Source organism: Melospiza georgiana, chromosome 4 (genome assembly GCF_028018845.1).
Source record: "Melospiza georgiana isolate bMelGeo1 chromosome 4, bMelGeo1.pri, whole genome shotgun sequence".
Classification (NCBI taxonomy): domain Eukaryota; kingdom Metazoa; phylum Chordata; class Aves; order Passeriformes; family Passerellidae; genus Melospiza; species Melospiza georgiana.
In genome coordinates, this window is record NC_080433.1 from 68,686,800 (window position 1) to 68,705,803 (window position 19,004).

The 19,004-nt window shown below is 35.9% G+C and overlaps 2 protein-coding genes across 2 annotated transcripts in view; one reads left to right on the plus strand and one right to left on the minus strand.

The window, feature by feature from the left end:
- The first annotated feature begins 1,089 nt into the window (after positions 1-1,089).
- Positions 1,090-19,004, plus strand: part of CCDC146 (coiled-coil domain containing 146) — a 57,536-nt gene continuing 39,621 nt past the window's right edge. Inside the window, exons 1-2 of the mRNA XM_058022973.1 lie at positions 1,090-1,156; positions 1,295-1,380. Coding sequence (XP_057878956.1) covers positions 1,090-1,156; positions 1,295-1,380 — 153 coding nt within the window. The remainder of the gene's footprint in view (positions 1,157-1,294; positions 1,381-19,004) is intronic.
- Positions 9,822-13,970, minus strand: FGL2 (fibrinogen like 2). The gene is made up of 2 exons (XM_058022976.1): positions 13,232-13,970; positions 9,822-10,528 (listed from the first exon to the last, which is right to left on the minus strand). The coding sequence occupies exons 1-2, from the start codon at positions 13,968-13,970 to the stop codon at positions 9,822-9,824; spliced, it is 1,446 nt and encodes a 481-aa protein (XP_057878959.1).

Sequence of the window (19,004 nt, forward strand, 5' to 3'; positions counted from 1 at the left end):
TCTTTCTCCCAAAATTTTGCACTAAAATACTGTGATAGTGATCTGTCCCTTCCTGTCATCTAAAACAACTTCAGTGAACTTGTGAAGGAATTCTTGAACTCCTCCATCTCCACTTGGAACTGTTCCTTGCTCTACAAGTGCTCCATGCCTCCCCTATCTCACTATGTCATGGCAAGGTTTCCGTGTGCCTCACAGGTCCCTCTTCCCCTCTCATCCCTCTGTAAGATGTTTATTGCCTCTGGTGGATCATCCCATGTCTCCTTTATCTTTCTTTTGTGATGTTTTTGTCACCTTTCATGTTTCTTCATGTAAAAAGTTGGTATTTTAAAATTCTTTGGACATACAAAACATGCTGTTATGCCAGAAGATAGGTTTTGCAGATATTAATTCATGTTTGATGTAATGATGAAACCTACCTGATGGACATTGCTGATTTATCAGGGTACCAGGAGCATTGTATCCCCTTGTATTCCACCTCCTATTTCCCTCACCCACCCTGGCATTTTCACACATCCCAAAGAGTTCTGATGACTGAACCTTGGGAACATAATTCTCAAGTGCTGGACCAAGATAGTAAACACAAAGTGGAATTATAGAAACTTTATGGCATTAAGTCCAATCTTGCTGAGAAGTAAGTACTGAAGGTCCTTATCTAACTGTTTCTAATGGAGGTATCTTAGAGATTTCTATTCCTATATGACAGATATTAATATGGGATTTTTCTATAATGTAAATATAGCAAAATTATGTTTTCCAACAATTCTGCTTGTTCCAACCTTCTTTAATTTCTCTGTCTGTGCATTTATTAAAAGACTGTGTTACCTAACTGGAATAAGAGCTTTCTTCAGGATATTTTAAAAATACTCAAGAGTATGATAGAATGATATAAAAGACTTCATGCAAGAGGCTGCACTGAAGTTGTAAGTGTAGTTATCTAATCTGCTCTCATTGTGACTTCTATGGTTTGAATGTGGGTCTGACATGGTTATGTAGTGGTTTTTACACTACACATTTATCTTTCACAATCAGATACATCCTGGATCTAATGAACTGTATTGGTGTTTTTGTTACTTTCTAGACCTTTAAGCAATGAGTCAGGCTGATGAAGGAAGTGCCGCTGACCCAGAGCTGGCGACTGAGAATGAGTCACCTACCGGTGAGGTGGCTGCTGCAGCTCCTAGCGAGGAGGAGCAGGAGGGACCCACTGGCCTGAAGGCAGAGGAGGAGCAGGAGGGACCCACCGGCCTGACAGCACAGGAGGAGCAGGGACCCACTGACCTAACAGCAGAGGAAGAGGAGGGACACACTGGCCTGACAGCAGAGGAGGAGCAGGCACCCACTGACCTAACAACAAGTCCTGCATTTCAGTGTTTAGATGAGGTACCACATGCCCCAGATTTCTCTATCTCTAGCAGTAATTTATTTTGAGGTGTATCTTTTGCTGTTAATAATTGAAGGTTGTTACCACAGACTATCTATATTGTCCTCATTTCTTTGACTTTTTTCTAAGTGATAAGAAAATTTTGTGAAGCAGTGTCATATTCTTGCTGGGGATGCTGTGCTTCATAGAGAATCATGTTATTTTTTACAGCGATCATGGCCTTAAGGGAAATGAGAATACAGAGATCTTGGTTTTGGTCTTGTAGTATTCTATCTGTAGAGGTAATTGCATCATGATTTTTTAAAAGGCTCCATAGCTGCAGGAAAAATCACAGGTAAGTGGCTCCTAAGGCACTATGATATGATGATGGTGATAGAAGAAACCTTTTGGAGCTCAGTTTCTTTTGTGATTTTTTTATGTTAAGGAGTCTTTTGAAATACTAGAAGTATATAAAAATTTTAAATATAAAATATTTATATCAAATGGAATCCTTATATATGTAAGGCCAGAAGACTTATTAAGAGAAAATCTAATCCAAATTTGCCACTGAAGTAGATTCTCTGCAGATATTTGTCTAATTTGTTCTTAACTCTTTAATTGCTGGAGGTAGCTCTTTGTATATCCTTTTCCAGCATGTCATCATTGCCAGGGTTTTATAAAGTTTTCCCTATATCCCAGGTTAATTTCCTTTGTAGTAAATAATGAAGCTTTCTTCTTGTCTTTCCCACATTAAAAAGGGAGACCTGCCAATTTCTGCCCTTTTTATAATAAAAATGTATATCTCTATCTTGTATCCTTATCAGGCTTTGTTCATACTTCACAGTTTTCTTGAAGTTCTTACCTAAAGTTGCTTTACCTTGGACTCTTTCCATCTTGGATCTGTCAGATCAGTTTGCTACCCTGGCTCTCACTCTCTGCCTACAATCTAAGGTCAGGAGAAAGGACATGGCAAGGATTTGTAATGAAGGGGAAAATAGGACTGGACCTTTCCTATCCTGCTATTAGATCATACTGGACATAGTTTGAAGCTGCTGTTTTCAGTCCAGTGCCAGTGTATGGGGAGCCCACAGCTTCCAGTATTGTTGCCGCACAAACCCCCTTTATTCTCAATCCAAGGCAGCAGCAAAAGTGCCCCCATGCCCCTTCTAAACTGTATTCTGCATTTTTGCTTTGTTTTCCTTATTTTTAATCAAGGTGAAAACTAATTTTTCTAGACTTAATCTAGAAGATTATTAGATTATTTGCCTGATTTTTTTTCCTCAAAAAATCTTTCCAAAGAGGTTATTCTGCATATCAAATTTAAAGCTAACTTGTTTAACACTGATAACACTGTAAGCCATTAATGGCAAATACAGGAAAAACTTAGTATTTAGAGTTGTTCCCAACTCAGGAAAAAACATGCAGTGGAAAAATAAAGTAAGAAATTTGCATAATATTTCATAAATGAGGTCTTCTGGTCATTTGGTCGATTTCTAGAAGAGAACTATGACTCATTTATTTTACCACAATTTTTAACAGTTTGCACTTGTACTTTACTTGTGAGTTTGGCTTTTCATCACTTATTCACATTTCTTTTCTTCCACTGACGTATTTGTTTTCTTTTGCTGAACTTTATACATAATTCAGGGATAAATATATGGCTTTGGTCACCACAGAGGTTTCTTGCATTGATGCTGGCTTCAACTACTTGGGATGGCTTTCAGGATTTTTCCACAGAAGAAGAGTTGTATCATAGTATCTCAGTTTCACTGACTGGTCCTTTATGCCTGCACAGCATGTACTTATCAGAAGGGACACCTTTTGTTATTATAAGATTTCTTCAAAAACATATATGCCCTCTTCCCATCAAGCCAGTCTTGTTTTTCTCATGTAAGCAGCAGATACTCAAACATACAAAGAGCAAGAATTAAAACATGTACACTATCTCTCCTTTCTTTTTAGTAAGACACTAATAGTAACATTGTTTAGCTTTGTGGGTTAGGTAGAAATATTAAAAACTTGACAGAGTTAAAAAAAAGCCACCCAATTAATCATGACTTCTTTTCACCAAGTGTTTTGATTTATTACTAAGCAGCTACCTGTTCTGCAGAATAGTGCACTTGTGAATGAAAAGTGCTTTGCTGTTCTCCAGATCCTGTGAGTGGCACCTTGTTTGGAAGGTACCACAATAATCCCTTCCTGCTAACATACATCATCCGTTTATTTGCTAAATCTAAACATGCAGAAGAATAAACTTCTTTGGGAGATTTTCCTGACTGGTCTATTGTAAACTGCTGCACTGGATATCCTATAAAAGGATCAGTGTCCCTTATCTGATACCAGCACCAAATCTTTCATTTGTGTGGCTTTTTTTGGTGGAAATTGTCACTATTATGCTACATTTCTTCATCTCTGATGTCCAAGTGTCCTATTGCCACCAAGAAGCAGAAAGAACCTTTCATGAATATTTTTCATTACTGTTTTGAAGCTCAAACTCCCGACTGCCAAAAGCGGTTGAACTGCTAATAGAAATGCTAGCCAAAATCTCAGTTCTAGTGGAAACACCGAGCAAAATCTCAATCAAAATCTCAAGAAATTAACTGTATGACAAAGAATTCTCAAGCAAATTTTGTTTCTGATTATCTGATGCTGATTCATGTCTATCTGCTATCTGTAAGAGCTTTAATGTCAAAGAATGATGTGTGTGTTTGAATGTTGTTTGAGGGGAGAAAGGTGCTTCACATTTTTCCCCTTTTTCTCATCTGTGCTGCAGGAAAGAAGAGAAAGTCACATAAAGGTTGGCTACAACTTTCAAATATAAATACCAAGAATCAATATTTCATATAATTCTTCAGCGACATAGACACATCTAACAATGCCCTTCTAGAAATTAGAGTTGTTTCCAATTTCTTTTGGTAACAAACTGGCTTTTAATTATCTCCTAACTTAGGTTAAATGGTGAGTGTAAACAAGTTTCCTTTAAATAAAAAGTTTCTTTATCTTTAAATGAAAATTTCCCTGGAAAAGGTACCTAAAAGATAGAACTTTTTTTTTTTACATAATCACCGTTTTAATTTCTGTCCCTGTACACATTCTGTAATGTGCTTTCTGCTGTTATAAAGTGTGATTATCACTATATTTTTGCATGGTAACTATAGCAGTGCATAATTTGTTTTAGTACTCACCAAATATGTATGTGCTCTATTAAAGATATAAAAGTCTTGACACAGATTACGTTGAAAGCAAACAACATTTTTAAACTTAAGCTGATCCTGGCACACTTCACATGACAAGCTCCAAAGGCTCCTGGCCCAACAAAAAATCATATAAATATGTTGGCACAGACAGCTGAGACAGATGTTGTCTCCACCTCCATGCACAGGAATCTGACTGCTAATTAAATAAACCTTTTGGGAAGTCAGCTAGGGCTGATTATGTTTCTGTAAGCTGGAGTATGGTTTTTTGCAACAGCTTCCAGCAAGTAGGAAATAATTTGTATTGTGGATGTTAAAGCAAATCGTTGTTGCAACAGGAGAGTTGACTGTTCCTAAAAGAGCTGTAGAGGAATTGAGTGGATTTACAAGTGCTTTCAAACAGCAGGAGTGGGAACAGAGCTGGTATGACCTGCTCATTCTACAGAGAGGTTTTTCTTACCAATAGCAGGTGATACTGAGAGGAAACAAAGCCTGGAAGTGGTTGGGTGTGTTTGAACTATCACAAAGCAGATGGTATTTCTGTTCATTTCTGAAAAGCCTGTTTGAAACTATTTATGATGTCTTGGTTTTTTATGCTGTTATAAAGTCAAGTGTGCATATTTCATACCATACAGAGGAACTGGAGCTCTGTAGTGTGAGACTGTGGGAAGGAATAACCTTTAACTGTAACATCTTCTTGCATTTTGGCCTTTTCTCAGCTGTTTCTGATACTCGTGAAACTTGACAACTATATTGCTATATTGTTTTCCAAAGCTATCTCTTCCTGTTTTCTCACCTAAAATGTGTATTTGAGACAAGACAAATTTGCACTAAACCTGGGTCTACCTGGGATTTTATGTCAGCACAACCATGTGATGAGGAAGCCAGAGCAATGTGACCAATCGTACATTCAGTATAGAAACTTCATTGGTGGAGAATCATCTGTTACACACACGAGGTTGCTTTAAGGGTTAAAAAGGAGATTCCTGATTTACTTATTCCAAGCACCTGTGTCCAAATACTCCTGAATGAACAGAGCCTTAAATGTCTGCATGAGAAAGAATCCTTGTATTTGGATCTAGCATATGGAGGTTAAACTGCAGAGTGAGGTGGAGAGGCTTGTACTCTGTCTGAAGAAAGGCATGAGGATTTCTGTTTCTCAAAGTGCATCCTGCTTTTCCATAAAAATCATTCACTCCATGTAATTGCTTAAAAGTGTGTAAAGCCAACTATTATTTTGTACGGTGTAATTTTAAATGATGGCATACTACTCCTGCTGAAATGTAGTCTTAATTAAGCTTCCAGTTTGTCTTGATTATATAAACATAACCAGGTAACTTGGGTTCTTTTTTCCTATTATTATTTTCCAAATGGATTACTCCTTTAATTAAGGTAAGAAAAAGCTGATGAATGAGGACTTAGAAAATAGCATTGCTTTCATAATTTCCATGTTCTCATGACTTGTGTGAAGGTTGGACTTGACATACCATCTTAAAATTTTGTTCTCTGTTTCTGGTTACTATTGAGTGTGACAGCCAAATTAACTTCTGGCAGAAGAACTATAACTCCATAAAAGTTTAAAGCAGTGAACAAAAGAGATCAATTTAGTATAGGAAATGTTTGCATCTAGCAGGGCCCTATAGATGGTATTGCTCAGTCATTTTTCTTTAAAACTTATGTCAATGTCTTCAGGCCTATGTGTACCATTTTTACCTATATTTCCTGAAAGAAAAAGAACACAGAAAATCTAAAAATATTTTAATATATTCAAATCCCCTTTCTTTTTGGGCCAGTATTTAATTATGTTATCTTCTTTTTTTTTTTCCCTCTGTGAAAATTCAAGTTGCATTCTTCCTGCTTTGATTTTTCCATGGCATGTAAATCATAGAAGCTAGGTAAATTTGGCACTTTTGTTTGATTTTGATTTAATTTTTCAACAGGAGTCTGGATAGGGATTGACCACCTTCTTAAGTTCTTTTCCAAATAAACACTTAAAAGCAAATTTTTTTCCCCACCAATTTGTCAAGCTACATATTGTTCTCAACTCACTCCAAGTTTGACTGCAGTCTTTCCCAATAAACACAGTTAAGGAAACAGGTATTTGCATTAAAAGGGAAGGAAAAAGCACCAGTGCTTTCAAACCTTCTTTGAATTTCTTCTCTGGTTTGTTTGGGGGTTTTTTTTTAAGGTTTGGTTTGGTTTTGTTTAAGCAATGTGTAGGAAGCCAAGACATTACAGTCTGCTTGGCTGATCACGCTGAACGGATGGGCTTGTGCCTTTATATTTTGGAAACAAGCCATAGGAATTCAGCTAGCAAACCCGCTGTTAGTAATTTTTTCCACTAAAATTTGCTATTTAAATATTATCAGGATTAAAACCACAAGTGTCTTCATATGCTAATCAGTGTTATATAGATGTTTTCCATAGACTGAAAGGTATGTTTTGAATTATTAAGCCTTAGGCAGAGATCAAGGGTTTTTATTTTGTATGAAAGACTGCATGATTTAATTTGGGGTATGTATTTGTATTTGTGTTCACATGCTTTGCTGATTCTTGTATGTGATCTGAAAGGTCAAAACCTTGGTTTGCTTCTCCTGTTTCATGTTAAAGATAGAGGTGGTGTAAACTCTTCATTGGGCAATTACTTTTTCCTCTTCCAAATTATGAATAGTTACAAAAAAATCTGAGATTTCAGCCCTTGGTATTGTCTGGTAGCTGAAGGTTCATAAAACAGATCTCTAAGGAACTGTTGTTACTAGCAAGTACTCTCTTGGCATGTCACATGGTCATCTGTGTTGGTTATTGGTGTTTTCTTACTGCTTCAATTTTTACAGAATATCAATAAAATTGTTTATGAGAAATTTTTAATAGTCCTTATGTACATCCATGACAGTAGTACAGCTTTAACAGTAGGACATTCTTATTTTATTACACCAAGCAAAAACAAATAATGTTTGCAACAAGGAGATGGAGTTACACTTTGTAAAACTAGCGCATATTGACAGAAATTCAGCTACAACAGTTCCAGGCAGGTCATAATCAGATTTCTGTAACAGCATTACACTTCCTTTTTCTTTTTGTTTTTAAAGACATGAGAGAAAGCTTTTGCAGGTGATTTTAGTCACATTTGCTTATTCTGTTAACATTTGTGTTTTACAAAGTTTCCTTTAAACAAGATTTTAAAAGGACAGTTTCTCTTCTTACAACTTAGTATTAAAAAGACATTTTCAAGTGGAATCTTGTAGATACCATAGGTTGCACTTAGCTAGTCATCATATAATGAATAGGAACAAATTGTGCATTTCATGCAAAATGATTAAATGTAATCATATGCAATTAGATATTTACTCTTCTAACTGACACATCTTCAATTGCTTTTTTTTTGTTTAGACAACTATTTTTTATCCCAAAATAAATATTCTATAGCTTCAAAACATATTCTCAAGCAAAGATGATACATCTTGCAGTTAAAACTTTTCATTGCTCTTTAAAATTGAAATATAATAAACCAAATTACATTTGAACTATCCTTCAAACTATTTACTTCTTTAAAATATATATTAATATTTTACAATTTAGCTATTGCCAGTGTTCTTCATTTTCATTACTTATAGCCATAATAATTTTGTTGTAATCTTTAAAAAAAGGTAGATATAATATTTATAAAGTATTAGGTCAGATGTATACTTCTATTCTTTTTTTTCATGTCTCTTTTAATCTAAAAAGCTATGCCAACAATGACCACACTTGGCTGCTAAAGGTATAGAGTTTTAGTGTAGTTTTTCTGCATCTCAGGATTGGTGTAAGCAAGATAGTAGAATAGCCTCTTTGCTAAGATAAGTGGCACCTCCACTCAATGTTGGTCACTATCTTTATAGAGACATGGTATAAATATGTGCAGTCAAACTTGTGCTCACTATCTACAATGTGATATTTAATAGCAGTATCTCTAAATTGAAATTCCTGCACTATTTGACAATTTCATATTTTTATTTTTTATATTTTAGAATAAAAACTTTGATCATATATTCTTTTTTGCTTAGAACTGACAGTATGTTTTTATGTTTCTGTGGCTACAAAATGTGTAGTCTAAAAAAGGGGAGAACAGTCTTTTCTTAAGTTACAATATGTTTATAATTCTTAGTTTCATTAGAATCTAATGATATGTAGATTGAGAATTATTTGAATGAGAGCTTGAGTCTCTACAAGAGCATCTTGTAACATTTGACTTACCTAAAGGATTCAGGAGAAAGCGAAATGGCACTGGAAACTCTTTGTATTTAGAGGCATTAATGCAAAGAATATGGATTCTTATTGATGTGTCTTCCTTCCTCCTGTCTACCTGCCTGCATAAATGTGCAATAAGCCACATAATGGCTCCTTTCTCCCACAAATGACAAATAGGACCTTGAGCTTGAATGGAGGAACCAAAACGAGCAAGAATGTTGTTGTTCAGTGCATACTCTCTCCAGGTGTAGATGTGACACCTAGGGACATGGCTTAGTGTGGACTTGGCAGTTCTGTGTTAACAGTTGGACTTGATCTTAAAGGTCTTTTCCAAACTAAATGATTCTATGATTTTATAATTATTTCCTCTGCTTTTATTCAATTCTTCTACCAACTTTGATAAACCTTTGATAAAGAGATGAAATTTGAGGAACCATCTTCGTTTTTTTGTTTTCTTCAAAGCATTTTTTTGTGACTTTGGGCAAGCTATGTGGCCCTTTGTTTTCTAGTTCTTTAAAAATAATAATTTTTAGTACTTTTCCTAATTTATATTGATGTTGCTGTGGTATACCTTTGAAGTTATGAAGGATAGATGATGGAAAAAGACTGTTTTACAGAAACTAGGTTTTTTACAAAGGGTTGACAAATTTATATTAGTTACATCTCTGAATTATTTTCAGGTTAAAATGTAGGTAATCATTCAGACAACTTGTGGAAGACAATATAAAAGTTTTAAATCATAAAATGTGGTATATCACAGTCAGTAAAAGCACCAAAAGCAATGTTTAGAATATTTGCATAACAAAACCAAGACCTAACTGGTGTTAAGTTTTAGCAATAACTATCAGATATTTTAATGCTGGTTTTTAATGCATTATATGGGTCAAACCATCTCTAAAAAGATTATGTGGAAGTATGTTGTTTTGTCTAGAACAATCTTTTGCCAAACATAACTGAATACTTGATTTCTGAGTATAATACTGAGTAAGTACAATTTTGAGTGCAATCCAATGGAAACTAGTTAAGAGGAATGTGTAGAATTACTGCACAAAACTTTTGGGTCTGATCATGATCTTTACTGATTTCAAGGGTTGCCTATATCCAGTGGGAGTATCATCAGAAATACCATGCCACGTGCCCCAGAAAATGCCATTGCGAACGCCTTTGTACTTCTTGTGGTAGTACTTGCCGTTGAGATTGGCTGACAAGCAGGCATCAAACCACCAGCCAGAGCTGTAGTAGGCACCACAGTTTCCTGAGGGATACCTGTCGTTGTCCCTGTCCGGGGTTGTGAAGAACTTTTGGTCGTGGTTGTAGTGCCTGCTGTAGTGGAGGGCGTCTCCGGCGGTGCCGCTGTAGCCGTGCACGCTCAGGCGGTACTTGAGGTACTCGTTGGCCACGTAGAAGTGCTCGTATTTGGCATATTCTCTGATCCCATTGAAATCTTCCAGATCAATCCTCAGTTGCATTTCCTGGCTCCTTGTCAGGAGGTGAATTTTGTCATTGCCTAGCCAGAACTCCCTGCTGAGGTTTCCAAAGCCATGTTTGTAGTCACTCCAGGTTCTGTTGAAGTTAGTGCTGCCATCCTGACGCCGCTGCAGCACTGTCCAGCCGCCTCCCTGTGTTTGCATGTCACAGTAAACTTCAAAGCTCCCATTTCTGGGATCAGGGCTAATCCTGTAGATTCCATTACTCCTTCTCCCTGCTGTGTAATGGTCAGCACAGTCTCTCTGCATTATTTGTATAACTGGTGAAAGAACAAGTAGTGTTAGAATGAACATAATTTCAATTTGAAAATATAACAAATTTTTACCCAGACTGATATGGCGTACAGAACTTGCATTAGAGAGGCTTTTGCATCACAAATAGTGTTGCAACAATTTCAGTTCTAGGGAAAAATATCTTTTCCATCAGATTTACTGTATAACAGATGTCACCTAGGATCTCTGCATCAGATAGTTGACTAAAAAAACCCAGCTAAACTACTTTTTTTAAGCAAAATGCCTAATATAAGGGTGTTTTGATTATTTGCTTTCCTTTTGTCCCTTTCTCTACTCTATCCTTTTATCTCATGTAAATTCAACCTGATTTCTTCCGTCCATATTTCTAATGCTTTGTCTTTACACACTTGCTGCCTTTTGTATTTAAATGGATAGCTTCACAATCTGCCTCAAATCTACAGCTCCATCTGGCAGTATGTCAGAGAAAGAGCTTTGTCCATGTGGGAATGATGTTAACCTGGCTATTGTTAAGTAAACATCATTTGATAGAGAACATAACGTCATCAGGAATGCTTTGTGTGTTAATGTTGACTGTACTTTAGGAAGCAGGAAAAAAGTAATAAAATTGTTACATCTGTTGTAATTGTGTGAGTCCTAGAAAGATGAAGGTGATGGTGCTTTCCTGTGTACGTGGCATTGCTGGCTTTACAGAAAAGAACAATGTTAGCATTCACTGCTAACGGTTCCTTTTCCCCACCAATGGGTGATGTGTTTTATGCAGAAGAAAAATACCCCAGGTTTTTTCCCCAGAGTGAAAATCCATTTTTGATCCACAATGTCATCCATTAATTTAATTCTGTTCAACAGCATGGTATTAGGATTCCGTGTTCTTAAGCGATATGGAGAGCTCTCAGAAGTTCAGTTAAGAGTCAAAACCATAGTGTTCATTCCTATTGCAGATTTGAATGTATGGGTGTTTTCATGTTCAGATTCTGTTGTAATTTTTTCCTAGAAAATTTGAACAAGTTACTTCTTGAAAGGGAGAAGTCATCTCAGGCTGCAGCAGGGAGCAAGACTCAGGACCTCTTGTTTGCCAGAAAACTGGACATTTATGAAACCACAAAGTATAGGAGTCAAGGGCTTTAAAGCCTAATCTAAATCCACAATAAATTCTCATTTATTTCACTGAACTTTGTGCAAAATCTTTGGTAGACTAAATTTCAGAGCAGTTAACAGAGAATATACATTTTAGATAAAATACTTCTATAATGCAATTCAACTCCTATTTAAATAAAGTTTTACTATTACTTACAGTGGATGCAGGAATGGCTCCTGAATAGGAAAAAGTTGTAGCTGTTTTCCTTGCCAGCTTTCATAATGAATATGTTGCTGCTGCAAATGTTTTTAGTGTCTTGTTGAAAAATATAAGGAATATCTACATAATCATGTGCCCCGAACACTATCCAGCAATTCAGTAAATGTGAGGTATATCAAAAACTAATTTAGTCTGTTATTTTATCTGAGTACTGTATTTGAATGTGATTTATTATTCATTATTAATGTAACAAAAATTACTCATTATTTTTGTGAATGTTTGGTATCTGAACATAATTTATTTGTAGCGATTTTTATCTGATTACTAATATAGTAAGAGCATTACCTTTATTATTACTACTTATTTCCTCTTTTCAAAGAAGAACACTTTCAGGAATTTCAGCTGTACATACACATCTATCCATTTCCAATATGTGTAGATATAATTTTTTTTAAGCTTGAATGCTAAGCAAGAGACTTAAAGATTGTAATGCACCCTCCTCTTTCTCTGTTTTGTCTCTCAAGAGCTTTATCTTCTTATGTTTGATATCGAAGTGGTAGAATACACTGACAATCTATGGAGCATTTCTTGTTTTCAAGGATTCCTAAATGTAATATAAAAACTTTATGACTTTAAGAAAACCCCTCAATCTTGACTTAATAACATCAAACATGAGAAAGAGAGCATTGGTTCTATTCCTTTGTTAGGATAATTAAATGGCAAAAGAAAAAAGTGGATTTTTTCAGTGCTAACACCTGTTTTCTCTTTTATGATCCTTATATATTAAATTAATGCACAGAGTTTAGTGTTAAAATGATGGTACATATGTTACCTAGTCGAGAAGTGCTGTTAGTAAGCCTTTTTTAGCTGAGCCTTTCAGGTGTTTGCTGTGATGAAAAGAAAATTATTATCCATTAAAAATGATGCATTTTGCTAGATACACTTGATACCTGGCACCCCTTTTCAGAGTATCTGCAGGTTTGTAGTGAGAAAAAATAAAAGGCAGTTTTCTAAGGCACACCTAGAGAAAATTTAACCCTTTGCATCCAAGGAGAAAATGTGTTGGTCACTGATGCTTCATGTTTCTAATGAAGGGTAATATGGTGTAAAATAAGGTTAATTTTTCATGTTTATTTATTAAATTGCAAACAAATTTGTCTTTTAAAATTTCATGTTTCCAATCCCTAAATGAAGTCCAGCTCTAGGAGGGACTGAACACCTGCAGCTCTCAGTAACCCTCTAGTGGCTGCTGAAATATTTTACAGGAGTATAAATACACACTTAAAGAGCAGATACTTGTGAAGTTAATAACACAGCTATTTGGGTAAAATATATTTTAAGTTGTTTACCTAACACTAGTGAAATGTGAAACACTGAAAGCTTATACAGCAGTAAGAATTAACAGATTACATACCAGGTTTTGCTTGCATTGCTGGGCACTTAGAAGAACACTTGTTATCCAGGTTATTCACAGCAAATGTCAAATTTGCAACTTTGCTGTCAACATAATGTTCCACATTGTTCATGTTTATGAGGCTCAGCTTCTCTAAACGACCCTGCAGTGTCTGAATCTGGCTCTTTGCATTTTTTAAGCTTGTTGCCATTCTGTTAACTTTGCTTTGCAGTTCCTGTACTCTGTTATCTTGGCTTTCGCTGTTTTCTGCAGTGTTGGGTAGCAGGAATTCATTACTTCTGTCTCTTTCCTGGTTGTCATCTGCTTGCAGCTTGCAATCTTGGCAGCATTTTTTCAGCTTGTTTACTGATTCTTTAAGGGTCTGTACTTCTTTGAGAGTCTTCTCAAGCAGTTTGAATTCTTTGGGTATCTGGATGGTCATCGGAGGCAAATTTATCTGATAAGGACAATCCTCTCCTTCATCACATTTCCGATTAGCTTTGAGCTTTATGGGACAAGTTTCAGTAAGTTTTGCTTCTTTAGCATTCTCTTCTTCTTCTAAAATAACTGCAAAAACATTTGTCAAAGCAAGGAGAGTTGACTTCAGCAAGACTATGTAAATGAGGAGCTTCATCTTCACTGACAAACTAGCAGAATGAGGAAGTATGCACAAGTGGAACAACTTTATAAGGGCAGCTCGAAGCCTGCCAGTTATCAGACAGCCTACACTGTTCTCAGAAATGGGTGGGAGTGCTTGCATCACGAGTGATTAATAGCAGAGCAAAGTTAGGTAGTGCTTGCAAGAGTAGCACATTTCAGTGAGTATTTCTGACTCAGAGCTAGTGTATGTAAGCCAGATGATGAAATGCATGTGTGCTGGTAAATTATGCAGTTTAATTTAATTCCTTATTGTATAAGTATTTTCTTTTTTTGTAAAAAAAGCAGGTAGAGAAAGTGAAACCCAGCCTTTTTCCCAGTTGGAGGTTTATCACAGCAATAGCTTTACTGACAGTCAGTCCCCTTCTCCCTATTTTTTTAAACTTAATAGATATAGTCATACAAATTATTTAAAACCCCAAACATGTTGAAACACAGGTATAGTTTTGGTTCCAAACATTTTTCAGTACAGAGTCACAATTTCATGAGGATGAACAGCACTTTCTTCTTACTATTTCACCTAGCCCACCTTAAAATAGTTATCTGGAATATTCATAATCTCTATGGCACATCACAGTTAAAATTCACTATTATCTGATTTGGGGTACTTCTTATTGAGCCTTTTTAAATGAAGGGAAGTGAACTTAAGATAGTTTCCCCTTTTATGCATCAGATCCTACTTGTTAGACTAATTGTACAGGAAACCCAAAGAAAATCCTGATGTTCTGATTAATGTCCCAAATTCTAAATCTACAGTGAGGCAGAGACCTAGGGAGAAACTCTCTTCTGTTTGAGGTATTGCTCTTCTTTTTATTGTGCCTCATATCAACTTTCAGAGTTAATCATATACTTTACATGACTGATTCCAAGTGAAATACTTCTCCAGGTGACAATTGCCATTTGCATTCTACAGCCACCTTTGCCATTCTCATGTGATACCTGTACAATTTTAATGATCTGTGTAATTTTCCTTGTACCTCAAAACAAGGCTACATGGGAATGTCTTTATGCATTCACAGCTCAGTCAAGGGTCAAATAACTTGCATAATTAAAGGGTATTTACACCAGTTCTTGTTTAATTAGTCCAACCTGAACCCTTTTTGAAATTAGTCATAACACAGATTAAACATTAAGCAGATATTCGTCACACTTACAATCCCCAAGTTCCTGATCTCTGTAATGTTACTAGCTACTATTCACACCACATGCTTATATTGATAGTACAGGAAGGAGGCTTGGTCAAAAAACCCTACTTGTTTAACCCCTGCAAAAATTCCTTCAGATTCCTGCATAGCACAAAAGTTGAGGCACTGTCCTATGAGATGGGTTTTGAATGGATCTTCCTTGTATTCTAAATGAGCATCCCAGAACCTGCCATGGTGCTTTCAGTTATGTGACAAAACTCTATCTGCCCCTGTCAGATTGTAATAGTTCCCCAGCAATGAGGTAAAAGCCACTCCCTGCCATCCAGGTGTAAGATACTGACATCACTCTGGTTTTACCAAAACTGAAATGTTTGTAAAACATAAAATGTATTATTTTAATTTGCAATCTTTAAAAATTTTTAAATATTTTTTTGTTTGATGCTAATTTTTCACGTATCAGTCTAAAATCAGGTATTTCTGAAGCCTTGTTCTTGTGTATGGCTGTTGCTGTCAAATGGAGAAAAGCTATCCCAGCCTCTTTGGAGGGGCTTTAGAAATAGAATAGAATTCTTAAATCCTTGTTATTTGGGAAGCCACATTCCCCCCCACACTCTTGTTTGTTCAGTTTACAATGATCTCTGCTATCTGCTTTGTGACTTTGAACTGGAAAAACTGTTCTGCGTTTGCAAAATGAATAATAATTATCCTTGACAGACTACATTCCATGATTTTCCTTGAAATATTTAAATGTATAACAAATATTGTTGTAATTTGTGATTGCTGTGCTACATTGAAAGCCTAAACTATCTTTGTAGAACTTTGTAACATCTAGAAGGGCAGAATTTTTTGCCCATACTGAATGTAAAAATAAAGTTCAGACAGTAAGGTGAAGAATCTCCGCTTTTCAGACATCTCTGTCCTGAGACATCTATTCCTTAGTCCCATACATATCTTCCTTTTGGGATATTTACTTCCTCCTTTGGATGAATTCAGTAATCTTGAGTTGCTCTGTTGCTCCTGATTTTATTCTTGGTCTGATGTTCTGCTCCTAAGCTGTCACCAGTCTGCCTGGAGTCCAGAAGATCCACTTCTCCTCCAGTCTTAGGCTTCTCCTACCTGGAGCACCCTTGTAATTGAGTTCTGGCCTTTCTTCCTATCCATTCCCAACAATTTGTCACATCTCTTTTCTTTCTTCAGGAACCCAAAATAGTATGACACAGCCTTTTTCATGTTTCATGTCTCCTATCCTTCTTGGAATAGATGAAGCAAAGTTTCAAATCTGAGTTTTTCAGCAAAGAAGGAGGACACTGAGTAATCTTAAGCTGTAAGATGCTGATGCAGTTTAACTTATGGCAGAAATATTGGACCAATTTTAAACTAAGACCTGCTGTTTGTTTATAAACAAAGTTTCTTACCAGTTTGAGTCTTTTTAGATCTAGAATGTTCTGTATAATACAAAAGACTTGAAATTAGGCAATCACAACCCCCAAAAGTCAATCTTGTTCAACTGTGACAGGATCTAACTGAATAACAGCTGATGACTGTAACTGAGTCTTTTCTGCTAAGGTCTTTGCTTTTTACTTAAAGCTAATTTTCTTTTAGCTTTTAATCTCTTTTAGTCTACTTTTTAGGAATCTATTTTTTTTCCTGTGGACTGAAGAGATATCTTTATCATACAGACATCTTCCTAAAGATAAAAATAACTGACAGCTCAAGATACTCTGAAATTCTACTGAAGTTTTTAATTCTGTTCACAGAACTTCCCAGTGACTGCAAGGTTAAAGAAGTGATATATTTCATTTTATTAGACTTGTCTGAGATTGTTTATCCAAAGTTTATCAAAACCAGCATGAACCATTTCCCATGAATTTTTAGAATAAGGTTTTTTTTCTTTTTCTGGCAGATAATGGAATGTAGGTCAAGCAGAAAACAACAAAGTTATGACCGTAGGCAGATGTTAATTTAACTAGTGACTATGGCAATTTAAAACACAACAGCTTGGCATCTGTTTGATTTCTGGCTTTGTTCTGGGAGTCAACATCTCCTGCAGAAGAATTGCTGCAAAATATCCAGGTTTGTCTAAGCACTTCAAATGATTGTTATGTACAAACCTGAAGTACGTTGGGACTCATTCATACAAACCATTTTTGTGGCAGAGATGGAATGTGTTGAGATTGAACTGCTGCAGTAATATTTCTGATGTTTTTGTACACTTCAGTGATTCTGTGATACATTTTGACTGAGAAAGAGAATGCCCAGTAATTAGATTAATTTTCAGGTTTTTCTACAATGTGGAATGTATACCAAAATTCCTTACTAGAAACAAATTCTGATTTAGAATTCTTTCTGATTAGCTAAATTGTTTTCTCTTTTAACTCAGTAGTAACTCTTCATGCAAGCAGTTCTTATGCTGTCCACTGGATTGTGGGGCTACCTATTCATCTTCCTCAAGTGTCTGTGAGAACACATCAGAACAGAAAAGGAAAAGCAGTGCTATTCCATTTGGTATTATAAATATTCTTGTTTAGATACAGATTACATAGAACTAGTGGCTGCATGGCTTCCTACCTGCTTAAATTGTTCATTGCTTTATTTATAAATTCTGCAGCAGGCAGAAAGGCACCACTGACAGATCATGTAAGCAGTGGATATGATATTCATATCAGAACTGTAAATATAATGCACATCATAAAATTCATATGGTCAAAGAAAAATCACTCCTTCTGTTAAGGTGAGGACCAAATTTGTAAAGAAGGAGGTCCACAAAATTATGTTCTTATTAACTCTCTTTCTCTCGTGTCATCTGCCTGCTCAAAATCTCTAGTTTACTGCTATTTCCTTTATCTGTAGCCATGGAAGATCCTGTAGTTAGTTCAATATACAGAGAGAATAAACCCAAATGCACTTTCAGAGTGATGATATACCAAATACAAAAGCTTCTCCCTTCTTTGTGTTTTCAGAAAAATTCCTTTCTGATTCCTGCAAACCTGCTCCAATAAAAACACCAAGTATAAGACTGTGCTGGTTACTTACTATCCTGATTTGTAGCCAAACGAAATTTGATGACAGCAGGAAAGCTGTCCTTTCCTGAAATGCCTGTCTTATCAGTCTCCTATGCCCTCTTTTCTGAGCCATGCAAGGCTCAGTTGGCCAGCAGCATAGTCTCACCCACTGTGCCATCTTGATTGTGGCTGATGTTTATATTTTCCATGTAGGGATTGCTTTTTCCCATGAACAGGGCAACAACACTACGGTTATGAACTACGCCTTGGGAAAGAATTTGGGATATTATTTTTCCTAGTCATTATTTGTTAGTTTTAGGAGGCTCTTCAGCAGTTTATTTTTCATTAAAGGATGCCTGGTTCATCCATCTGTAATTAAAAAATTAAATTTGTAGAAGTTCAGTGTAAGGCAGTACAATGTATCTACTGTACATAAGTGTATTTATGATTTGTGTGTATGCCATTACTCCCACCTGACTACATTTGTGCAACCAGTAACCTCATGGCTTCAAGTGTTGTTTTTGTCACCTAAGCTAAGTGTTTAGGAAACTCAGTGACAAATATTTTTCTACTTGAAAAGCTATTAAACAGCCTTTTTCTAAATGAGCTTCCCATACTTATTCTGAAGTCTACTTCCTGTAATAAATGTATATTGTTCCAGGTGAGAGTGACCACATCTTATTTTTAAATTTCATTTACAGTATCTATTTAAAATTGTCAGTGCATTTTTCTTTACTTTCTGTCATCGTAACCTTTCTCTAGAATACTGACTTAAGGAAGGCATGTCATTCTCTAAATATCTGCAGTATGGCTATTTCTGTGTGTGCTTTCACTGTTTCCCAATCTCCAAAATGGAATGCAGAACTGCATACCAATAACTACAATTTATTGCAAACTGTTTACCATCTTAAATTAGTGACTTTTATCTTCTTGTTTTAAAATACTTTGAAAAATGTGCCGAAGCCTGAAATGTTGTTGGGTAGAGAAATT